We start from the raw sequence: 26,188 nt of genomic DNA, 5'->3' as shown, positions 1-26,188 counted from the left end.
TTGAGATTCTTACATGTAACAATTACCTAATTATAGTGTATGAACTAAAGTATAAAATATATATATATATATATATATATATATATATATATATATATATATATATATATATATATATATATTTAATATGAATAAATTACATATATATTTTAATTGATTAATAATTAATTGCTAATATTTGTATTTAATATAATTAAAAAATATATAAAATAAATATATTATTTTTATCTTTTTTTATGAAATATAATGAATAATATAATTGAATATTGTACATTCATCTCGAAATAAAGTTTAATAAATTAAAATTTTGACATATTTTGTTAAAAATATATTTATTTATTTGCTAATGACCTAATATTTTGTAAACAAAAAAATATTTTTATTCAAATATTTTATAAATACATGAAGATAAAATTTTTGCCCCCACTGACCAAAAATTTTGGCTCCGTTACCATTTGCACACATCCAATGATCTTTCTTGTAGGCATAAAGCTTTTTCCATATCCAAAGTTTTTTGAGACCAAAAACTTCTTTTAGTTTCTTGTTGATACAAAGCTTTTCTAACTGATTCAAAGTTGCCGTTGGAAGTGTAATATTTCACCGAAAATTGGCGAGGAAGTTTAGTTTTGTGAATTATCTTGACGAGGAATAAAGGTGTGGAATAACAAAAAAAAAAAAGCTATTGAAATTCTTAACCAATTAAATAGATAAAAAGTCCATTATGTTTCAATCAATTCAAATGATAACGCATATATTTCATAGGCTATGCCAAGAATGAATAATCAAAAAGCATAGTTAGGTAATATAAAATTATACAACATTTATCTTTTTTTTTAACTCAATTTTATTTTATGTTTTTTTGTAGCAATTAGAGTGACAAAATGAAGTCTATTATAAATAAGTTGGGTCTTGATTTTAGAACTTAATTATAAATTAATTTGGCTTGTATTACTATTTTAATATCTTTTATTTTATGTTGGATCATATTTATGAGTCTCTAATTAAATTGAAAATTATTCATAATTATTTTAAATTAGTAATATTTAATTAATATATATTTAATATTTTTGTGACCAATTAATCTATCGGTTGAATCAGTGATCCATCTATCCGGTCCTTTTGCTGGTTCAATGTCCGAAGTGGGTTTATTAACATAGCTTATGAGCCTTAAGCCACTGATCCATGAGGTGCCTTATATTGTTTCGGATTAGTTTAATCAAAATTTTTTTTTTTTGCTCAAAACCAAAACAAGCATTCAGGAGACTAAATGGGTAGGAGAGAAAAAGCAAAGAAGTGGGTAATTCAGGGTACAAACTGTGGTTTACCGGAAAGCAGAGGAACAGGAACGGAGTGGGCATAATCATAGACAGGACATTGAAAGATGCTGTAATAGCTGTGAAAAGAGTAAGAGATAGAATTATACTAGTAAAGCTAGTATTAGAAGGAGAAATAATAAATGTAGTTAGTGCTTATACCCTACGAATAGGACTAGATAATGAGAGTAAATAAAGGTTTTGAGAAGATTTGGATGATCTAATGCAAAGCATACCAAATGAAGAGAATGTTTTCATCGGTAGAGATTTGAATGGACATGTAGGAAGTGATAGGCAAGGTTATGAGAATGTTCATGGAGGTTTTGGTTTTGGCAACCGAAATGAGGAAGAAAAAAACATCCTGGATTTTGCTATGGCATACGACCTAATACTGACAAATAACTACTTTACAAAAAGAGAGTCATATTTAGTGACTTTCAAAAGTTGGCATCAAAGATTAGAGAAGTAGCTAGAAAAATACTTGGAGAGTCTAGAGGACATGGACCACCCTCAAAAGAGAGATGGTGGTGGAATGAGGAAGTACAAAAGGTAGTGAAGAGAAAGAGAATAGTATAAGAAATTACCTAAGTGTGATAATAATGAGGCATATGAACAGTATAAGATAGCAAAGAAAGAGACAAAAAAGGCAATTAGTCAAACAAGAGCACAGGCCTTTGAAAAGTTATATGAGAAACTTGGAACTAAAAGAATGAGAGAAAGATATGTGTAGATTAGCAAGGAGGAGAGAAAAGAAATATCAAGATCTCAATCAAGTTAGGTGCATCGAGTATAAAGAAGAAAAAGTGTTAGTGAAATATGAGGACATTAAAGAAAAATGAAAAAATTATTTTGATGATTTTTTTAATAATAGTCAAAATGGTAATAGCGTGAATATAGGCTACAGAGCAATAGAAAATAATGTGAATTATAGTAAAAGGATTTAATCTTTAGAAGTAAAGGAAGCACTTAAGAGAATGAAAGTAGATAAAGCCTGTGCACCCGATGGAATACCAATTGAAGTGTGGAAGTGTTTGGGAGATATGGGAGTGGCATGGTTAACTAAATTATTTAATAAGATTCTAAACTCAAAGAAAATGCCTGATGTATGGAGGAGTAGTATTTTAGTACTCATTTTTAAAAATAAGGGAGACATACAGAATTGTTAAACTATAGGAGAATTAAACTCATGAGCCATACTATGAAGTTGTGGGAGAGAGTTGTGGAACATCGATTACGTCATGACACTTATATCTCTCTCAATCAATTTGGCTTCATGTCCAGTCGTTCAACTATGGAAGCGATCTTTCTCATTAGAAGCTTGATGGAGAAATATAGAGATATAAAGAAAGATCTACATTGTTTTTATCGATTTGGAGAAAACTTATGATAGTGTTTCAAGAGATGTCTTATGGAGAGTGTTAGAACAAAAGAGGGTATCTATTAGGTACATACAAGTGTTGAAAGATATGTATGAAGGAGCAACTACTATTATGCGCACAGTGGGAGGGGACACGAGATTTTTCTATCTCAGTTGGATTACACCAAGGTTCAGCCGTAAGCCCTTACCTTTTTACATTAGTTTTAGATGAATTGACGAAACATATACAAGAGAGTATCCCTTGGTGCATAATGTTTGCAGATGATATAGTTCTGATAGATGAGACTCAAGAATGAGTTAATAAAAAGTTAGAGCTTTGGAGAAGTACTCTAGAGTCAAAGGGCTTTAAGTTAAGTAGAACGAACACAGAATACATGCATTGCAAGTTCAGTGAAGGTCGAACTGGTGATAGGAAAGGAGTTAGTTTAGATGGAGTGGTACTGTCCTAAAGTAATCACTTTAAATATTTCGGCTCAGTCCTTCAAGTAGATGGGAGATGTGAGGAGGATGTTAGTACTAGGATTAAAGCCGGATGGCTGAAGTGGAGATGTGCCACGGGAGTTTTATGTGATCGCAAGATTCCCAATAAGTTGAAAAGAAAATTTTACTGTACAGCCATACGACCGGCTATGTTATATGGTAATGAGTGTTGGCCACTGAAGGAGTCGTATGTGTCTAAGATAAGAGTTGCGGAGATGAGAATATTAAGGTGAATGAGTGGCCATACTAGACTAGATAAAGTCCGTAATGAGAGTATTAGAGAAAAGATAGAAGTGATGCCAATTAAGGATAAGTTGAGAGAAGAGAGATTGAGGTGGTTTAGTCATGTGAAGCGTAGACATACAGAGGCTCCAGTTAGATAAGTAGAGCACATTAGGTTAGATGATAGAAAGAAAAGAAGGGATAGACCTAAATTGACTTGGAGGAGAGTGGTACAACATGACTTAGAAGCATTACACATTTCCGAAGATTTAACTCAAAATCGTTTAGAGTGGAAAAAGAGAATTCATATAACCGACCCCAAATTTTTGGAATAAAGGCTTAGTTGAGTTGAGTTGAGTTGCTCAAAACCAAAACAAACCAATTAAATCAATTTTTTCAATAATTAAAACTGAATCTAACCAAATTGTCTAATAAACCAAACTGAATTTTTAATTTGGTTCGGTTTGATTAGTTATTTTGGTTTAAACCAAATTCTGTTTACTCTAATGATAACATAAGTGTAGTTGAATGCATTGTTAGTAATTTGGCTAGCTTGTTGGAGCGAATTGGAGGAATGACATAGCCCCAAATTGAAAATGGCATGAATTTATAGGAAATGCTAGTGGGATTAGAACAGGAACAAGTTGCATTGTGAAGTTGGTGTGAAACTGAGGTCAAATGAGAATGATTATGTACCAGCTGCAATGCATCTTTCTGTTAGCAATTTTGCTCCTTTTGTTTCCTGTTGCCACTACCTTGTTGTGGAAAAGGAAGTCCGGAGACAGGACTATCCCTCATTATCTTTGGCATGAAGTGGACCAATTTAAGTGGTTGTTTAATGGCCTCAAACCTTAACTTTCTCGATTGTGAGATTTTGCCCACCAGACAAGCCCTTATGGTTCCTTCGTTTTTGCATCAACAAATTTCCTTTGGTAGATCCACTTTATACTTGGTTTTGTAGTAGAACTGTACTACATGCTGATGCATTACTTCAATCTATGTGCAGAATATGAAGCCAGATGATGTGACCTTGGAGAAGGCATTGGAGCTTTTATCAGGTGCTAATGTCAGGCACCTCGGTCGACCTAAGAGGAAAACAAAGGTTGAGGAAATCGTGGAGGCTGTGTAGCCTTGGCAAATGGCAATTACAAGCCGGCTGTTCTGATGTACAGTCACTTGTTCAAGGCAACTTTTCAACAACACAAATCATGTGCTTGCCAAGATGCATCTCATCTCCCGCATGGGTGTCAAGGGATTCGATTAATGGAGAGAGTTGTTCTGAATGATGACAACCAATTGTTATAATGTCATCTACTAACCCTTTTGTTTGTTATCATATTCTTTTGGGGTCATATTCACAGGGGATCGCATTAGTTATTTGAGGTAAACGTGAATTTCGAGTGTTGTATTTGATTCTTCGGACAATGCATTCAGATGGAATCTTCATTGCAACTATTCTTTTGGTTTAAACTACCTGGACATTGTAATAACATAGTGGTGAAAATGGGGAAAAGTTGCTGCAGTCGAAACCAGCAATTTTGAAATTTCGGTTTTCTTTGTAAGATTCCTGGTTATGGAAGTCTTTAAATTTACGGCAAAAGCCTTCCGGATGATACTCTTTTAATACCGTTCCATGTGCATTTGTAATATGGCTGAGACCCGTCCTTATTCCAACACACAGAATAATTAACCAGAATTAATTGCCATTTATGTACAATAAAAAAAAAATAAAAAGGGTAATTAATCAGTGAATAGGAAGCCATTCGGGTTATCAAATTATTATTATAAATAGGATTTGCTTATTATAAAGTCAACCATATATAAGAATAGGTTTACCAATTGTAAAATTAAATATTTATTACATATAATTTTGTGTGTTTATTATATGCATTTTAATTGACTTTGTATATTTCTTAATATGAATATTTAATATAATGATTATTAAATTCATTCTTATATCAAATTAAGTTTATATTAGATTCACTCTCATAAACAATATGTTAATTTTAATTATGCTTATTATTGAACAATATCAATTTTCTATTTTCACCAGAAAGAATTTTTCATTAAGAACAGTTTATAAAAAAATAAATATTATTTTCTTTTTATTAAAGACAATTTAATAGAAAAGGCTAAACATTTTCTCTTATGGGTAATTATATTAAAATGTTATAATTTTTTAGCACATATTTCAAATTTTAAAATTAAAAGTAATTATATTTAAATCTCAAAATTAATTTTGAAAAATTTAAACTTTATCGAATTAGATTGATTTTTAAAGTTTTATACTAAATTCAAAAATATAGTCCGGAAGTAATTAATCGGTAAGAGGAAATTTTGTCTAAATATATTTTAAAATTTAAATATAATTACCCACAATTTTAAAGTTTTGAATAAATAATTCAAAATTACATTTAAAAATATTTTTTAAATAACAAAAAAACTTTTTATATTCAATTAGCCTTATATTAATGAATTAAATGATGATTATATAATATAAAGAGAGATTTTTTTTTATCATAATATTATGATGGTAAAAAAGTGACTAATCAGGATATTCTTCATTGATTATAAGTATTTTTTTACCAATTAAAGTATAACAAAAAATAAACTGAAAACAATAATAATAATAATAATAATAGGATATATAATAATAAATAAAATAAAATAAAGGCAATCTCGAGAGTCGAGACAGCGGTAGCGGAGTTTCTACTTCCGGGCCGGGACTGGCAGAGAGACGAAGAGAGTTCCAGTCGTCGAATTGTATCGATCAAGGTCTCTGATTCTCTGAATTTTATTTTTTATGGGCGCGAATGGATAATTCAGATTCCGTTTTTATATTTTTGGCCAGAAATCGTAGAATATTAGATTATGTTAATTAAGAGATTTTGATTGGGAATAGGTTGTGATCTCTCTTTGTTTTTGTTTGTGTAGAGGAAAACAGAGGAGGAGAAGAAAAGGATTAAAATAGCATTGATTTGCACTTGTTATCGAACCAACAACGATAACAGCAAGCCCTTATGCAGCAAGCTTTGCTTCAACAGCATCACATGTACCACCCAGGCGTACTTGCTGCTGCCATGTCTCAGGTTCTCCTTTATACTCCCTTTTCCCATTTTTTGGATTCGGAATTTTCGATTCTGTTCGATCACAATTTGAACCTATTACTCAAACAAATGTGAATTGATAAATGATAATGTTATGTATTCAATAATAATAATAAAAAAAAGTTATCCATTATTACAATAAAGGGTGACCCATGAAGCATCCCACACATTCTGGGCGGGATTGGTGAAAGCAGCCTTACCGCTATTTGCAGAGAGGCTGTTTCCGTTATCCATTTACAATCCAGGGATTTTTTTTTTTTTTAAAATAAAGGAGTTTTTAATGGCTTCCCCAAAAACCGCATCTTTTTGTATTTTAATGCCGCTTATAGAAGAGATAACAATTGAATGATTGCTTTCTAAATTTCCGTCTGAAATGTATGCCCCTTTCGTGTTTCTTTTTCTTCTTCGTTCCTAAGATACAAGCATGCCAGAGGATATTCTCTCAATTTTAGGGCTTTCTCTTTAACTTCTAATTTCAGGTGGAGCCGATCCCTAGTGGAAATCTTCCTCCTGGTTTTGATTCGTCTACTTGCCGCAGTGTGTAAGCATAACTTATCTTTTCCCCAACCTTTTGGTTGCTTTTTGTGTTTTTCATATTTATTTATGCGTCTTGAATGGTAGACTTCTACAGCTTTCCGTCATCAAAGAGTGCAAAGGTTCTTTTCTGGATGCATCAAAGCTGTGGCAGTGAAATGCTGCAGTGATGTTGTATACGTTAGCATATTATAGATATTATGCATTTCTTTGTTTTACATGCTTTGATGCTTATTAATCTGATAGCTTGATGACTTTTAGTTATGTAGGAAATATTCATGTAAATGTCACTGAGAAACTTCTTGCTGAAGTTTTCCAGACTGCTGGTCCTCTTGCAGGATGCAAGCTCATCAGAAAGGATAAGGTTTGATTACTACTCAAATTCATTCCAACTTCTCTTATTGACTTAATCTTTGTTTTGTAATTCTATTACTAGCTTGTCTCCAATACTTCATTATTTCTTTCAGACTTTCAGGTTTCTTTTTTATTTATTGTAAATATGTAATTGTTGATATGCCATTTGCTTTGTTAAACATGGCTGTCGGTTATGGTCTGTGGGTGACTATAAATGTAAGAATTGTTTGTAAATACCTAATTCCTTGCGAATATAAAATGTCAGGATACATATTAAGGTAGATGCAATTGATATAAACTAATCCATTCATTGAATTGCATCCTCATGAGTAGACAATTAATAAAAATTAATGCACTTTTATAAACCTTTATGCTATAAATTAATAAACCTTTATGTTAGATACTTGCCCATGAGTAATGCACTGGTTCATTTCGTTGCTTTTAATTTCAGTCATCATATGGTTTTTTGGACTACCATGATCGATCATCTGCAGCGCTCGCAATAATGACACTCCATGGACGGCAACTGTAAGTATGTGTTTTAAATTAAACCTTAAGTGATTAGTTTGGGAGACAGTGTAGAAGTTCTACTGTCAGAAAAGGAAATGAATGCTCATAATTATTTGCTACACTTGATCTTTTTTTCTTTACTTTCAGGCATTCTTTTGCTAACTAGCAAATTCAGTAATGGCAGAACTGGTCTTTTGAATGTTGCCTATTTAGCAATTTAGGTTTCAGATAACCAACATGCCTCCATTTGCTTGTAAAACAATCATATGAATCGCCACTTTTTAGCATAACGTCTTTTTCTTTTCCTTGGTGACATGACAAGTCTTTTTATATCATCTTCATCCATCTCTCTCTCTCTATCCCTCAACCCAACACACACCCCCCCCCCCCCCCCCCTCCTTTCCAATTTAGGTCAGGGGTGCTAATAATTAATTGAATTTTATTCTTTTATTCTGTATCAATATACTCTACTAGGTACGGTCAGGCACTTAAGGTGAATTGGGCATATGCAAATAGCCAAAGGGAGGATACATCAGGTTACTTTTAGGCTTCATTCCTTTTCTCCTGCTGTTCTTTGTGTTGGTTGCTTCTTTGTTGCATTTTTTTAGTTTATTGTTTTAATGGGCTCCTTTGCTCTTGTCAGGCCACTTCCATATATTTGTTGGTGATTTGAGTCCAGAGGTTACTGATGCAACTTTATTTGCATGCTTCTCGGTCTATGATAGTTGCTCGTAAGTTCTTTGGATATTTGTCAAGTGATATTTGAAATGAATTTGTGACTCATTTTTTTGTGGGGAGGGTGGGGGCATTGTTTTTAACATGGTGATGCAGTATGGGAAGATATAATTTAGAAATTATAGTCCATGTAAAATTAGGAAGTTTAAATTTCTATTATTTAGGAAGTTTATTTTATCTAGTATTCCTTATTAATTAAAATTAGGACTAGTTATCTCACTATAAATACCTATGTCTAGGTATTTTATTGTTACATTTTTATTATGATTATTATTGACATTTGAGAATTAATAAAATTTTGAAAATTAGTTTCTCTAGAGAATTGGCATCTCTTGATCCCTTTGTGCAATGGCGTTTTTCTTCTCTGCTCTGTTTTGCAAAGCTTTCTTTCTTTTCTTTTTTTTTTTTTCTTTTTTTCAAATAGTAACCAAGGCAGAAATTTTGGAGGCTAGAACACAGGTTGGATGTTTGGATTATAATACCAAATTGATGTAGAATAGGAAGAACAAAGGGATCAAGCAACACAAATTCTCTTTGCACTAATCCGGAATCCTATGTAAACCTAAAATTGGTATTTATTTCAAAATATTACCCATCCCAATTTATTTATGAATACTCAAATTATATATAATCAGCATGGGTGGGATATTAGGATCACGTATCTGAAGAAACATAACTCGTTGCCATCCCTATGTTATTGTTGTTGTTCCTGTTCATTAACCTCTTGATGCATTTCTACCAAACAAAAGAGGTTTATATAAAAACCTTGTTCATGAAGATCATGATGTTTCTTTTATATGGTAGTTTTATCATTTGCACTTTGCAGTGATGCAAGGGTGATGTGGGATCATAAAAGTGGCCGCACAAAAGGATATGGCTTTGTTTCCTTCCGTAATCAACAGGTATTGCCTGTTTTGTTATTAGTGGCTACGCGATGAAAAACTTTCTTAATTTAATAGAAGCCCAAAATGATGAATAGAGTAAGGCCTAAGATACGGAGGTAGATGCACACATGCACTTATGTATTGGACGCATAGCTCCTGAATTGCCTCCATAACATAGTTCCCGAGACCATAGTTGTCAAATCGAGATTTGAATCAAGAATCGAAATCTTCATTTTGTGAATCGCAAATCAAGAATCGAATTGTATCGTATGATTCGATAAAAATTCTCAAAATTAATTAAAAATGATATATGTTTTAAAATAATAAGTAAAAAAAAATTATTACAATGACATATGTTGATAAATGTAGCATTACCATTTTGCTAATGATAATAGATATAGAACAATATATCCTTATTATGTTATGTGGTTTAGTGTTATAAATTATGAACTATTGAATTATAGATCATGATTATCATTGTGCATGTGCTGAAACTCCATTTAAATTTGAACGAATAATTAAATAATAAAAAAAAGGATATTGGAAAAATTAAAAGGTCTGAATAATATTAATATAAAATGTCATGATTTGACAATTCTAATTAGAGAAGTATATTAAAAAAAAAAACGAAAGAAGAGGGAGAGAGAAAAGAATGGCTAGTGAAAGAAAAATAGCTAAAGAAAGGTCTTATGTGCACTTTCACAGTAAAAGATGAACTGAAATATTTAAGTTTCAAGTTATAAGGTCTAACAACCTTTTAAAAATGGAATCAACCAAATCGGCAGGTTCATATTGATTCATCCTATTCATCATCGAATTGTAAGATTTGGTCAAGATTCAAGTACCTTTGAGATTCACCCTATAGATTCGAATCATTAGGATGGAAAATCGAATCAAATCATGAGATTCAAGCGGGAATCGTAAGATTCTAACAACAGTGCCCTAGACTCATTTCATGACAAGATTGAGTTAGGGATGTAAGGGATTTGGTTGAGGATTCCAAAAAGGAATCATTTATCATTCATCCTTTCTTCTGCCATCTAATGCTAACTCGCAAGTCACAGATTTTAGAGAAGTAGATTTATTGCAAGTAATTTTTCTTTTCCACTCATATTTCTGAACATGGTGAAATACTTGCATGATAGTTGCTCAAGGAAGAAGTAACTTTATGCACATCAGTGATTGCTTGAAACTTTCAAATACTGCAGGCCCCTGAGTGAATTCTCTCTTGTTCACGTTATTATAGTTTTGGGAACCATAGATTTCTGTCAAAATTCTTTATTTTTAATTTTTTTTAATTTTGCTCTTCTTGATAAAAGAATAGTTGGGATTTTTTTTATTTGGAAAAGCAAAACAAGATGGAGGCCAAATCTTTTAGCACAATTTGTGACATGGTCAGTGTCTGATTGAGAATTTTCAGCCCTGGATGTTGACAAAGCTGTTTTTTTTTAAAAAAAAAAAGAATTAGCTAAAGCCATAGACTGATTTCAGTGCTTTATGATGCTTTTTTGCAGGATGCACAGAGTGCTATCAATGACTTGACTGGTTTGGCATTTGAGAACTTCTCTTCCTTCATCATTCTGCACTATCTGGAAAGTATTAGCACAGATGAATGATGCGTGTTACACTCTGAATTGTAGGTAAATGGCTAGGGAATAGGCAAATAAGATGCAACTGGGCAACTAAAGGCTCTGGGTCCAGTGAAGACAAGCAAATTGGTGATAACCAAAATGCAGTTGTACTTACCAGTGGATCTTCAGGTGTAATGAGTCTCTTTTCTAAGGATGCGTTTGGTACAAGGTTAAAAAAATTAAAAGTTAAATGTTACTCCTGTAAGTTTTAACCTCTAAAGAGGATAATTGTTAACCTAACAGCCACCCTCCCCCTGGGGTTAACATTTAACTCCTAAAGAGAGGATAGATATTAACTAGATTAAAGATTAAGCTAATCTCTTTAAGTATCCAAACAACATTAACAAGGGTAATAATTACCCCTTTTAATTACCCCTTTTAATCTTGTACCAAACACCCCATAAGAGTAATTTCTTTCATGCTTGTTATAGCAAAATCTACAGTTAGAGGCTTCGTGCCTGGAAATTTATGTTGACTCAGTTTGGTGTTTGGGTCACAACTTCCACAATAATCTGCTGATTTGTGGAGCATGTAATAATGGCATACAATGCATCATGATGTGGAGCACTCTTGTCATTTAGCATATAATTGGGGTGTTTGATTAATTTTCCTTTCTGATTCAGTTAAATGCTTTGGTGATTTAGACAATTATACTTAGTAATTACAAGTGAGTTTTTTCATAGATCATTGACTATCGGATCTCAGAAAGTGCAGATAAGTGTGACTATAGGGAGGATTCATGTAGACAACTCCAAGGCTTGTGAATGAGCCTTTCTTGGGTTTGATTAAATTCTAGTTTAGCATGCTGTATGGTTTCTTTATGCTTCATTTAACTAAAATATATTTTGGTGGCAATCGATACTCTATTTCTTATTTTTCTACTTCCAAGTTCTGGTTTTCAGTTGTACCATTGCCTGTTGTAATTTAGCCTACTGAAGATATCTTTCACAAGAGATCTAGTGGAAATTGGAATATTGGATCTTGATAAATTTTTCATTATGCATCTTTGTCGTTCAGAAGGAGGTCAAGAAAATACTAATGAGGATGCTCCTGAAAACAATCCTGCATACACTACTGTCTATGTTGGTAATCTTTCCCATGAGGTAATTGAAGAATGTAGAATAAAGGAATCTATATGGTTATGCTACTGCTTTGTGCTTTGCACATACATTTAATGATAAGAGCGAACTTTGATTTCCATATCGGTTTCCAAGATGAATGGTAGGTTAGTAACCTCTTATAAGACCATAGGATTATGCTATCTGTTTGTATTTTTTTCAAATTTTAAATCATAATTAAAGTATTTTAGAAGAAAATTTTTCAATAATGAGTTCCCCTTAAATGTAAACGCGTAGTGGGCTTTTTTGTTAATAAAATTTCTGTAATATTTTCTGTTGTTTTTTTGAGATATAGTCGTAGTTGGATCAAATGTCTCAACTAGTGAACTGTGAGTCAGTTCTCATTGGTATAACTATTTGCGAAATTAAGTCAAGAAACATCCTTAAGAGCTCTGATGGGAGCTTTCTTTATTGGATGCTCCACTGAAATTGACGCAGCGGGAAGCTTAAGGAAAGAACTCACACTCGCACACAAGAGTGAGATATCCTCTGCTGGATTTTTACCATCTGAAAACTAAACTAAATTACATAGAATTTTAGGGGTATTTATGGAGTATTTAAGCCTCCTAAACTAAATAGGAATATATACCTACTGTTTAGGAAATTTAGATAAGCTAAAATACATTAGGAATCCTAAACTAAATGGGAAAGAATTAAATCCTAATTAAAATAGGAGGAAACAAATCCTAACTAGAATAGGAGAATATATTAAAATCCTAAATAGAACAGGAAACTAAGTCCTAGATGGAATAGTAAACTAAAACAAGAAACCTAATTAAAATAGGAAGCATAGAAACTGAATAGGAAAAATTAATAAAAAAAAAAAAAGCTTCCACATGAACATGCTTTGCATCAGAAATGACCTTGAGGCCGTTCGCAATTTCTGCAGATGCATGCAAGTGCTCACTATTTAGCAACTTCTCATTTTGTTTCTGATAGGTTTTCTTGGTCTTCTTTTTAATCTATGACAATTCCTGTAATGTTTTCATAAAATTTATGAATTCTGTTTCATGTTGTCTTGCCACTCTGGAACTATGTTTACTTGTGATCATCTTCACCATTTCAGAGCAAACAATGATGTTAACTCTTTAATTTTTCCTTGACAATTTGGTTTGTGCAATAAGGTAACTCAAGCTGAGCTTCATTGTCAATTTCATGCCCTTGGGACTGGGGTAATTGAAGAGGTGCGAGTACAGAGAGATAAAGGTTTTGGATTTATAAGATATAATGCTCATGAAGAAGCAGCCTCTGCCATTCAGATGGCAAATGGGAAAATAATTCGCGGGAAGCCCATGAAGGTCAGGTTGATGGAAGTTATTTATCATTTTTTTCTTTAGATATGTTGCTTAGTTAGATCTCATTGATGTTCTTTCATTGCTCTGGCAGAGGAGCCTTTGCAACTTGCAAGGCCATAATAAGATCTAAAATAGACAGTTCAGATTTTACCCCATCTTACCACTATTGCAAACCTTGGCATGCCTGCATACCTGTCATTCCCATTCACATTGATGGTATGGTGATAACCACCATGTTTGCATGCCTATCATGCATGTCATGTGCTCAGATCTTGAATGATGATCATTTTTATTTCCTCTTACCCAGAGGCCGACAATTACCTTGTAGTGTCTTGCTTGCTGTTATGGAAAATTTTGAACTTGCATTGTTATGGTATGACATTGCAATCATGGAAAACTTGTTACACCTTTTGATTTTGATTTGCTCATGCATTTTGTGCAGTGTTCATGGGGTAGCAAGCCAACGCCCCCTGGGACAGCTTCAAATCCATTACCACCTCCAACTCAACATTATCAGATGCTTCCATCTGGCATTAACCAAGGTTACTCTGCGACTGATTTGTTGGTCTACCAGCGCCAACTTGCGCTGAGCCAGGCTGCTGCATCTGGCTTATCAGGTCAAGCGCTGGTACAGCTGACTGGACAACATGGTCTTGCTGCCGCTTCCATGGGTTTGAACTCTGGTGGGTCCCATGCCCTGTATGATGGATATCCCAACAGTTCTTCAGGTCAACAGCTCATGTATTATCGTTGAGCAGTCACTTTCAACTTAATTTTAATTTTTCTGGTGCCATGGGTACTCTCTCTCATACTGGGACTTTTGTCTTTGGTTTTTCTATTTTAATTTTGAAGTATGGGTTCTCCGAGATGTGAGTTGTTCAGGTTATGTTTATAATGCTATATGTGATGAGCATGTGTTGGGTTATCTATTTCATTAGGTAAATGATGTTCTCTCTATTTGATTAGTTCTCTTTATTCCATTGTTTCTAAATGATCTTACATGAAGACGAGTAATAGAGGTTGGTAAAGCATGATATTTGGCAAATCTAACCTGGTGCCAAGGGGACAAGAAGAAATGCCAAAGCCAACAATGAACTATGAGCTATACCATGGTTACGTCACATCTGAGCGCAAACGAGAAATCCTGTGGTGAATTCCATAAAAATTGTAATGTACGCATTCATCAAGATACCATCACAAGTGGAAGCTGGAGGATAATATTTGGGACTGGTGGTGGATGACGCAAATCTTCCCCATCCAAAACCCTAGATTCTCTACATTTCTAAACCCTACTAACTTTATCCCAATTCATAAATCTAAAGAAGGTACCAATTAACTTTTCGGTTTTTCCTTTCCAAAGATGATTTGAGTATTGTTTATAGAAATGAAGCAAAAGCGTGGTTGCCAAAAAAATCCACTCTGGTGAATGCTGATGAGGAGATTTTCTGAACTTCGTTGGGAAAAATGTCAATGAAAATTCTATGCCAGATTGACCTAATGGTCATGGGTTCATTCAGGCAAAAAGATGGGTGCTCTCTCGAGGGTGAAAAGACCAGCTATTAGATACTAGTTTTCATAGCATCTTTACGTTCAAGGTTTCAGTTTTTGTCAAGCAAAGTTCAAGCATAATAGAGAATCTGGCTGATAATGGAGGTCTAATAGGAACAGTAACACCATGCATTTTTTAATTAAAATAAATCAAAATTAAGATATAAGAGACTTGATAGACCTACTTAAATGTTAAAGATTAAATTGATTTTTGATCTAAATATGATGGGCTTCTTTGACTATTATTTCTTATGCAGAAATACCCAATGCTCCACAGTTAAAAGTACAAATATATTTGTGATATTGTACAAAAATCTCAAACAGTTTTATGATGGCATCTGAAATCATATATGATAATGATTTCAAATCGAATACACTTCCACTTTTATAGTCAAATTCAACTTAATTTTAATTTGATTTTGCCAATTGATAAGTGAATAGAATCTGATAACATATGTCTAAATTTCTAATATGCCATACCACCGAAGTGGATCTTCATGCCTGTTTGCTACCTATTACTAGAAATGTAAAGAGTTTGTATCAATATACAAATTGAAACTCTTTGCCAGCCTCTTCCTTGGAGTACTTATCTTCTATGTTGGTGAAGACAAGAAAAAATTGGCAATTCAAAGAGTTTGGCTAATTTATAACAAGGACCATAATTAAAAATTACAAAATTATTTAACAAAAGGATGTATGTCCATGCTGAGGAAACTTGGGACCTCCTCTTGATTCTCTGTACACGTTCGAAAGTAGAAAGCTTCGCATATACAGCTTATTCATGATTCAGAGAAATCATGAACACATTTTCTCCCCTTTTTGCTGGTAAATTCATGTCTGTGATTCAACAATATTTGAAGGATTTCTTGAGCTTACATTAGACAAATTTGCATCACTCTGCCAAGAAAACAACCAACCAATAAGCTGTTAATGGACACAGCTAATGAAGTTTTATTAATTGCTTTGGCATTATGGACTTACTAGCTGTACAGAAACTTGGCTTGGGCTGCGGGAGTGGCCAGGACTGTTGGTGGGTAATGCCAGATGCATGGTTTCTTCTGCAAGCGCTCTCAACCTGTTGAGTGTTGGCAATATAACCTTGCCAAGATCTGGTCTGTCTTTCCGTCTTAACTCTGCACACTTGAGTGCCAGCTTTGCAAAGCACTTGGCCTCTTCAATCGGCCAATCAGGGACTGCAGGATCTAGCATCTGAGCAAGTGTATCTTTTTCAAGGGCGCGTTCCACATGGTGCGTTAAACCCATCGGGGGTTTTGCAGTTAATATCTGCAGAAACATGATTCCCAGGGAGTATATGTCTGACTTTATACCCAGCATGCCTGTTTGCTGATACTCTGGATCTATATAGCAAAAAGTCCCTGCGGTGGACGTCATGCGATATTGTGTCACGTTGTCAGCCACCGATGGTGGCACTAGCCTCGCCAACCCAACGTCACTAATCTTGCTCACAAAGTTGCGGTCAAGCAAGATGTTGGCAGGCTTCAGATCGCGATGCACCAGTGGTTCTGGTTTTGTTTGGTGTAGGAACATCAATCCAGTTCCTATTTCAGCTGCAATTCGGAACCTCAGCTGCCAGGAAAGAACAGGAGTGTTTCCTCGTCGGAAGAGCCGGTCTTCTAAGCTACCATTGGCCATGTACTCATATACTAAGCATCCATATTCTGGACAGGCTCCTAGGAGAAGGACCATGTTGGGGTGTCTTATGCAACAAAGCACCTCAACCTGCAAATGGTCATGATCATAAGGGTCAATAGAAGAGGCATTCACCCTAGAAAATCTTTCTAAGAACCTGATGCACCAGCAGGTTGCAGACAACATACCTCTTGCTGAAACTGTGACCTTCCTTGAGCTGCATCTGGACGTAAAACCTTAATTGCCACAGGCGTATGATCAAGATAACACTTGTACACAGGTCCATAACCTCCCTCCCCAATCTTGCGAGTTTCTGAAAAGAATTCTGTTGCAGCTTCAATCTCCTCTATAGTATATTTCCTGTATCTGATATCTGAATTTGCGAGAGCATCAAGTGCCTTTCTCTTCTCTTCTGATTCTTTATGTGCTTTCATTTCTGCATTAACCCTTTTTTGTGCTTCGATTTCTGCAATCCTCTGAGCTGCCTCGGCAGCCTCCATGGCTGCTTTGGATTTGGCCTTCTCCTTTTCTGCTATTGCCAATGCAGCCTCCTCAGCTAGTCGTGCCTCTTCCAATCTCCGCTCTTCTTCCAATTTCCAGAGCTGGAGCTCTCTTGCCTGGAACGCAATTATTGGTTTGTCATAAATTATGCTGAAGGAGAAGCAGTGAAAAGTTAGACAATACCTTCTGTTTTGCTGTGAGAGCCTCTTTGCAGGCTGTACTGTACATTTCCATGGTTTGCTTGAGCTCAAGCTTTAGCCTTCGCATTTCAGCTTCCACGTCATCCATCGACTGTGATGCCGTGGAGAGCCTGTCGCTGTCGTAAGACATTGATGACAACTCAGGTGGAGAGCCAAAGTCTATTGATTTCCTTCCATACTGCATGGACTCAAAGCTATAGCTGCTGTCCATGTCAGAAACGTTGGAAAGGCGGTTGGTGGTGCGGCCTACTTCTAGGACATCATAGAAGGCAGGAAACATGCGGTCAACACTTGGTCTGCCAGAACTGACAAAAGAAATATCAGTATCTGGAACGGAGAGCTCCCCATGTGATTTGGCATTTATGCCCTTCCTATTGAAGGGAGACCTGAAGGACTCCGAGTCATCACTGGATCTTCGAGGTTGCTCCAATGGGGGCTTGTCAATAGCTGATGATGAAATCATATTGCATGGATATATAAGCATTTAATAAGCAGGAGATCGAGATCAATAGAAATGGCAAGTGAAGAGTCCTAGCTAGCAGCTAATTTATAACCTTTTTTATTATTACATGGAGTCTGGGGGACGGCCTCCACAGGAGCTGGTTTTATGTTGGCTTGATTAACAAGTTGGGTATGCAAAGGGGAGATAGCAGGAGCAGGGCGGGAGGCAGATCGTGTGGATTGAATCTTCCCTTTGGATATGACATACACAGTAGAAAAATCGGGTGCTCCTTTTAAAATACTGCCTGGCACATCTGTGACCTTGAATCTTCTGAGCAGAAACTTTAGCTAGATAAGGAAAAGGAATTTTCTGTTGTGTGATTTCGTGAATGGAGGAATATTATTCAAGAGGATACGTACCTGAGAAAGCCTGTTTTGTTGGAAGCACCAATAATTAAAGTCTCAATTGCTGTGTGAGTAGCGTATTCAATTATAGCTTTTGCTACTTCTGTGTCTTCGAGCACCACATCTTTGCATTGAATCTAGTGTCAAAGGATTGAGTTCAAATTAACAATTTTCATTCCGTCTTTTTTATAAAAAAAAAATGCAGTGAAATCACACGTAGTCAAGTAAGAGAAACTATAATGGAACTTTTTTTTTTATTTAAATTTAATTTATTATAATTTTAAAATATAAAAAATATAATAAAATTTATTTATTAAATATATAAATCTTACCTGATAATATCTTAAATTTATAATGAAGTCGATTTAGATAAGAATTTCTCAACTATAACAATACCTCAAGTATTTCAACTTGAATTCTTATTTGGTATTGACATATTAAAATATTAACAAGCGAATTTTTTTTTTTTAAACAGAATAAAAAAAAGTGGAATTGTTTTAAAAAAAATTTAAAAGAAAAAATGTTAGTGGTGATGACATGCAGAAACTGAAATAGGAAACTACTTAAACATAGCCTATTATTATTATTATTATTTTGAAAATAAATCCACATGGTATGATTTAATTGGCCGGTTGTACTAATTGGTACATCCGTTTCAACATGTTATTTTCCATCACGTACATCTTTACGTGTACAAAAGCAGCGGAACGGAAGGAACAGCTCCCTGGTCTGTGGATCTGGATCCCTACACACCAACATACTCTCTGCATTGGCATCTGCAATCTGGTTTACCCCTGAAACCCAAAACACAAGAATTATGAAAAAGATTTTCAATGTCTGAATAACCATGTGTCTGAGAGGGATTGCATACACGGGGTAGAAAGGGGATACGAGGAACCGTAAGACGAGGACTTGACTTTGACGTGGATCAGAATGACTGTCTGGCCTCGCTGCAGAATATGGTCGATTGCCCATTTCAGGGCATTTTGGCTGCTTTTGTCCTTGTCTATTGCCACAGCCACTAATCCATTTCCAGATCCTTCCCTTTTCTCTGTTTGGGATCTTGCCATCCACATCCTCAATCTTGCTTTCTATGACTAGCCACTGCTGATTTCCTTATTTCTTGTTTTTGCTTTTAAATATAAATAATAAAAAAAAAGTTAAGAAAACCAAAACACCTTTAGGATCTCTTCTTTCTCTCCCAAGACTAGTAGGACGAGAAAGAGAGAATCCCTAGTATGCGTGATTCAGTTCTGTTTAGTCATTTGTTTTTAGTTCATCTACCTGTCAACAGAGCCTTGGTTGTATCTTTCCAAAATTAGGGGACCTGATCTCTTTTTTTAATTGTTTTTGAAATTTTCAAAGCACCCATTTCCTCAAATGTCTCCACACCTCCTTTATTATGCAATGCCGTTAAAGAACGCCCACCATCGGCATTAGTCAGGTCAGGTGCTTTAATTTGACCTTGGAAACTCAAAAATATACTACTACGTAATTAATTCTGTTAGCAACAAACTATGTTGCAATGCTCCTTTAATTAATTTGGTGGTGCAATGCTTACAATAATTAGTGTTGACACCATAGTCTGTCTGATCAATAAAAACTTTTTTGTAGATATAATATTTTATCTGGAGTTATAAAATTTTAAAAAATTAATTAAAATTAAATTAATTAAAAAAAAATATATATATATATATATATATACAAAAATCTAATTTTATTAATTGGGTTGTTATATTCACTTTTACATTAATTCTAATTTAATTTTTAATTTTATTTATATTTTGACTTTAGTTTTAATTTAATTTTTTTTATGAGATTCCACTTTCATTTTAACTTTAATTTGTAATTTAATTTTAGTTTCTTAAAAATATAATAATGAAAAATTTTTTTATCATTGATTTTATTAAGATTTATTTTCAACCATTATATTGAAATTAGTCTAAACTTTTTTACCTTTTAATCCTAACACTTATTGTTATATATATATATATATATATATATATATATATGTATATATATATATATATATATATATGTATATATATATATGTATGTATAAGGCTAATTTCTCGCCCCTTGGATCAAAAGGTAATAAAATAAAATAGTCCCAAATTAATTTTAGTCATTAAATATTTTGAGGATTAATTTTAGACTATTAGATTAGGAGTTTGTAAAAGAAATAAAGACAAATTTTAGTATTATTCAATCTTAACCTTAAATTTTTTTTTTATCTATTTTGTTTTGAACCCTTAGATTAAAAAGTAATAAAAACAAATTTTAGTATCATCAAATCCTAGCCCTTAATTTGTTTTTAGAGTTTAAATTTCCACCATTGGATTGAGTTAGTTAAAGTACTTTAGTATTTTTTAATATGTATCATTGATTTAATTTGTAAGGATGAATTTTTTACCCTTTGAAACATCTCTAATTTTTAAATTAATTATTTTATGGATAGATATTAATATTTTATTTTGTTTAAATTTTAGGAAATTATTTGAAATTTTTCGGATTTTAGAAATCAGGTTTGATTTTTCGAAAATATAAAACTTTGATAATTTTTAAAAATTAATTTAAAGACCATGTGGCAAAACTAAAAATATATTTGAACTCTACGAATTTTTTTGAGTTTTCTAGAATTTTTTCAAAATTTTTGGGCCTCATTTTTTATCCCAAGGCGAAGTAAAAATTTAAAATTTTGTATCATAAATTGGATCGGCAGAATCGAACCGAATTGGATCGGACCAGTCGAATCGAACTGACCAATTTCCTTTTCTTCTTCCTCCACGCGCACCTGACACACACACACACACACACACTCTCTCTCTCTCTCTCTCTCTCTCTCTCTCTCTCTCTCTCCTCCTCTCGCTGCCCCACCACAGCCCCAACCTTCCCAGCTCGCTGGCGCGCCACCCCAACCTGTCCCCCTCGTCTGCTGTCGCCTGAGGCGTCGGGACAACGCGCCCGAAGATGCCCCAACGAGCAGCGTGCCGATTCGGCTTCTCGGGCTGATCCGGCTACCAATCGGACCGAGTCTTGTGTCAAAATCCATTTACACCTCGAGAGCTTTCTATAGACACCAAGAACACCAAAATCCATAGAGTGGTTTAACCAATTTTTGTCCGAAAAATTTTAGCCCATTTCGATTTTTGGACTAAATTTCTCGTAAACCGTGAATCCCATGAGAAAACCGAGAGTACCAGAGTCTGCACTCGTTGAGAGCTTCGCGACAATACTAATTTCAAAATTTTCTGACACTGTTTTTCGGTGGATCCCGTGAAATTTCATAGTGTTTTTTTTAGCACTAAATGAGCTTAGAAAATTTGGTAAAAATTATATACTAACCCCCGTGTTGTGAGCTTCGAGTAGGTACCTTCAATTAGCATAAATTCAATGGTTGCCCGGGTCTGTAAATTTCAGGCCGGACAGACATGCTACCAAAAAAGTCTTGGAATTGAGTCTAGATTTTGGCTACCCCACTATTGTCGGACATCCCGAGCGCGTTTTCGAGGTCAGAATCGGCATAGGTAAACCCGAACCTTACTTTTTCTTAATTATCTAGTGCTTGAATTTGATTAAAAATTTATAAAATATTCATGGTAGCTTAGAAAATTATAATTCCTTTTGCATTAGCTTAGTAATAATGCTAAGGACCGCGGGGTAAAATTTTAAAATTTTTAGAGTTCATCTGGGTAGTTTTTTGCAAAAAGGGTTAATTATAAAGACTAAACTGTAATTTTTCACATTGTGATTGTTGACTATTTGGATGGGCTCATGAGGGGCTATGTGATGTGATTAAGTTGTGGATGTGTGATTTGTGGATATAGAAGTGCATTTTGAGCCCTTTTGCAGGTTGAGTAGGTCCTAGGTATAGAGGAGACTCTGCCGAATTTTTAGTGCGACTTAGGACATCTTTGGTCTTTTCTTAGTTTGTATTGAGTCAAATGTATTAAATAATTGTAATAAAATTGTCAGGTGAGCCGGGACAGCCTTCCTCCTCCGCCCAGCCACCACAGTGACTTCAGTTAAGTCTGTGAGTAAAATATTAATTTTAATTGTAATTTCGATATTATTATATGTTCAAGCATGCCCATGCATCACTTATAAAAATTTATCTATGTAGTTAAATACTAGGAACATTTTATATTGCATTCATAATTGTTGAAGTGCCATGGATGTTATTTGTGGTAATTTAGAGCAGTGCGTGTGTGTGGTATACGTGTGGTATGGTATTGGATATGGACAAGATGGGTAGACACGGCTTGAGAGACACTCGTTGGGACCCAGTCCTTCGGGGTAGACACGGTTTGAAAGACACTCGCTGGGACTCCGCATTTGGTTTATTAAGCGAAAGTTCGGCTTGAGAGACACTTGCTGGCAGAGGTTCGATTAAGAGGGCTGTATAGGGGATCAACTCAAATATATATATTGTTTGACAGTGTTGAGTGTGTAAGTGCTCCAAATTGCCTTTTTGCTGTTATGATATGAAAATTATGATAATGTTGCATTTCACTCCTCAGGTTGCATTAGCTTTAGATAGCTATAGAGATTATGGTTAAAATTAATATTTTACTCTTTTAGTCGAACGCTCACTCCTGTTCATCTATTTTTCCAGGCTACAGTAGGATTATTTGTTGTGGCTAATCTGCTCTTCTTTTTCACAGGTCCATTAATGGTATTTAATATATTTTGTACAATTGAGTTAAATTTTAGACTCTGCATGTATTAGAAGCACTTATTTTTATTTTAGGCCTGTATTATAAAAGTTATATTGGACCTGTAAAATTATTAATTGTATGCATGATGGGATTGGATGAGGGAGCTGAGCTCCCATTTGAGTTATGATATTTTAATTATGTGGAGAGTGAGCTGAGCTCCCTAATTTGTTATATATTGTGTTTACAGGTCGGGCGAGTCAAAAACTCCCCGTTAAATAGTTTATTTTATGGCCGGACTCTGTTCAGTTGAATTCTTGAAATTAGGCCCAAATGGGCTTTAGAGTTTGGTTGAGGAATAGTTAGGCTTACTACGGGCCTCGGGGGCTTTACGCTGGCCCAGGTCCTAGTGCCAGTCCGGCCCATAAGTTAGGTCATGACAAATGCGATATCAGAGCTTAGGCTTTAGATTCATAGGGAATATTTATCTAAAGTGTTGGGAAGAATCTAATAGAAGTCACATGCGAAGAATAGGGTCCACATTCGTCTTGGATTGTCATTTTTGCTTCTAGTTTCTGCTTTATATAATTATGTGTAAATATAAGTTTATAGAGCTGTGTAACATGCCATTTTAAAATTTTGTGGGCTAATGCTGCTGAATTTTGGGAAAATACGTAGAAGCAGAAGAGCTGCCACTACACCAGAACCGGATGTGCCTGACGAGGTGTCGGCACAGGATGAGGCGCCTGCCCCAAGGAGGAAGGGTAGGAGGTCTAAAGCTGCTCAAGTAGAAGAGCAGTTGCCACCAGTTCAAGATCAGTCTTTTATGGCTCAGGGTCCCATGGACCCAATGGTAGCTACCTTAGCCAGATTACAGAGAACCATCGATATGATAGCACAGTATATGGTCCACCCTCCCCAACAGCAGCAGTATACCGCGCCAAGAGGGGAACCTCACAAATAAATAATTTATTTCAAAAAGTTGGTGCCTAGTACTTATGATGTGTCAGATGATGCCTATCGGTTTTTGGATTCCTACAAACAGGCAGGAATAGAGTTGCAGTTGACTAATAGGAAGCTTATAGAGTGTGTGCAGCATGTCATGGGGCCTATGCCTAGGCAATGGATGAATGACTACATATTACCTCGGATTGAAGGTTTGTCTTGGACTCAGTTTATGGAATTGTTTATCAACAAGTTTGTGCCAGAAAGCTTCAGAGATCAAAAGCAGTGGGCCTTTGAGGCCTTAAGGCAGAATGGCAGATCTGTAGATGAATATGCTATAAAATTTCTAGAACTGAGCAGGTATGCCCCTACAGAAGTGGTATACAAAATATGAAGGTAAAGAGGTTCCTAAAGGAGCTGGACAGGAGGTATGCAAACTTGGCCATGATGTCTGATCAGTCTTTTGATATAGTAGTTGATCAAGCCTGTCACACCTTACCCCTCTGTAAGGCATAACATGATCCCATAGAATACCTAATGAATTACCGAACTTCACCTACCGATAATTCATTAAGTACCCTACAAGGGATTTTAAAACAATTTTTTTATCTTTGACAAGTGGTGAGCATTTCTAATAAGTATTAAAAACATTTAGTTGAAATTAAAACTAGTTAATATTTTGGTCCATTTTAGTTTTCCGCAAATTCTATGAAAATTTTGACAGAGTTTCCTCTGTATTTTGAGAAAACCGTTCTTCAAATACCTGTAAAAAGCACTTCTAAAAATTTTCTCAACCACTACTTCAAGTTTCACAATCAAACTCAATAAATTTCTCAAGTTCAAAATTTAATAATTCTCAGCATACTAGCAATACATTTCATTAGTGGCAACACAATTTATATACATTCTTACAAAATTTACATCAAAGAAATACAACTAAACTTTATTACAAACTTCATACAAATTTTTGTACAAGCTGTTCAAGACCCATTTTTACATGTCCATACATTTATGTGCAATATATACATCAAAAGAAATATTTACAATTAGGGTATAAATTATACCCGAAGATTTTAAGCTAATAGCTCCTCACACCTCAGCAGCTCAGTCTGCTGCTCCTCTAGTCTCTGTATCTGCGACAGCAATAGAAGCCATCGCTGAGTACTAGGACTCAATGGTGCACAACATACTAAAATAATCTTTATGCAAAAATAAAATCACATTTATTCAAAAATTTGACTAAACATAAGCATTAAACACAAAAACATGAATTATGAGATTTTAATGCAAACCACGTTCATTTCGAAGTATCAAAACACATTTCATAAAACCCACAGTTAGATCATGCCATTCGAAACAAATAAAATCTCAATAGCCAGAGGCTAAAGAGAAATCACATCACAAGGCTAGCTAGCTCAAATATATGGATATCCATTCACATCCTCTTCTACTGGCACACCTCAACACTTCTCCAGAGAAGGAATCAAAATTCGAAACTAATTACCCCCACTAGTCGTGCTAGTGAGGTGTTCAAATTGGTTTCAAAACTTATCTTAACAATTTGCTAAACATTGCTATTTCAAATATACACAATAACTTTCACAGTTTAAATCAAAACATCATAAATAATATCACAAATAAACTTTCAACAATTCCAAAGCACAAGTAAAATACATATTTCGTTCACTTTATCAATGAATTTTAAAGCATGGAGATGTTGTGCACAAACCTCAAGCGAGTCGTCCCTTAGCCTCAACTCGGTTCCTCGGGTTCCTTCCCGATATTCTTTTCAACTGAAACACACAATTTTACAATGTTTCAGTACTAGAACTTAACACAAATCCAAAATAAATTTAGCTTCACATTTACCTAGTTCTAACGTGTTAAATTCGACGTTCTCGAAATTTTTGTGTTTCGAGTTACTATTCACTACACTATTCAACTCAAATAGTTGACTTTCTAAGGCTTAATAGGTATGGGAACTCCAACTTCACCCACATACCACATTTTGGTCATTAAATTTGTTGGTTTTGGTCATTTTCTCAAAGCTTAAATCCTTTTGGCCAAATTGTCAAATTTTCAGTTTTGGTTCTCCGAAGTTGCACTATTCCATTGGTCGATCTACTGTTGAAATTTAACAAAACTTCCTTCATAGAAAATGTTCCTTATTATCTTAAGTTTATTCTCATTTTTGGATCACCTCAATCGGAGTTTTGTAGCTCAAGTTATGGCCAAAATAAGTTTACTGTTCACTTGCACTGTTCATGCTGCAATTTTGGGTT

At 34.6% G+C, this 26,188-nt stretch overlaps 3 protein-coding genes across 4 annotated transcripts in view; 2 read left to right on the top strand and 1 right to left on the bottom strand.

Annotated features, from left to right (window-relative positions):
- LOC110672779 (uncharacterized) overlaps positions 1–5,017 on the top strand; it is a 46,415-nt gene extending 41,398 nt beyond the window's left edge. Inside the window, exon 22 of the mRNA XM_021835648.2 lies at positions 4,400–5,017. Coding sequence (XP_021691340.1) covers positions 4,400–4,522 — 123 coding nt within the window. The 3' untranslated portion in view covers positions 4,523–5,017. The remainder of the gene's footprint in view (positions 1–4,399) is intronic.
- Positions 5,018–6,015: 998 nt separating this feature from the next.
- LOC110672783 (RNA-binding protein 208) lies at positions 6,016–14,526 on the top strand. Of its 2 annotated transcripts, none has more exons than XM_021835653.2 (13): positions 6,016–6,168; positions 6,328–6,482; positions 6,980–7,041; positions 7,296–7,398; positions 7,840–7,916; positions 8,373–8,434; positions 8,542–8,629; positions 9,460–9,535; positions 11,032–11,062; positions 11,158–11,277; positions 12,169–12,251; positions 13,391–13,564; positions 14,004–14,526. In XM_021835653.2, exons 2-13 carry the CDS (start codon positions 6,414–6,416, stop codon positions 14,313–14,315), a joined length of 1,257 nt encoding a protein of 418 aa, XP_021691345.1. In that variant the 5' UTR covers positions 6,016–6,168; positions 6,328–6,413; the 3' UTR covers positions 14,316–14,526. The 2 variants fall into 2 exon arrangements, with proteins under 2 accessions (XP_021691345.1, XP_021691344.1); XM_021835652.2 differs by having other exon boundaries at positions 12,166–12,251.
- A 1,043-nt stretch (positions 14,527–15,569) lies between these two features.
- Positions 15,570–19,552, bottom strand: LOC110672796 (U-box domain-containing protein 52-like). The gene is made up of 8 exons (XM_021835683.2): positions 19,178–19,552; positions 18,988–19,100; positions 18,322–18,443; positions 18,015–18,229; positions 17,444–17,907; positions 16,948–17,376; positions 16,091–16,849; positions 15,570–16,006 (listed from the first exon to the last, which is right to left on the bottom strand). Exons 1-8 carry the CDS (start codon positions 19,380–19,382, stop codon positions 15,941–15,943), a joined length of 2,373 nt encoding a protein of 790 aa, XP_021691375.1. The 5' UTR covers positions 19,383–19,552; the 3' UTR covers positions 15,570–15,940.
- Between the last annotated feature and the right edge of the window lie 6,636 nt (positions 19,553–26,188).

Source organism: Hevea brasiliensis, chromosome 4 (assembly GCF_030052815.1).
Source record: "Hevea brasiliensis isolate MT/VB/25A 57/8 chromosome 4, ASM3005281v1, whole genome shotgun sequence".
Classification (NCBI taxonomy): Eukaryota; Viridiplantae; Streptophyta; class Magnoliopsida; order Malpighiales; family Euphorbiaceae; genus Hevea; species Hevea brasiliensis.
This window is presented reverse-complemented; position numbering and strand designations above follow the sequence as displayed.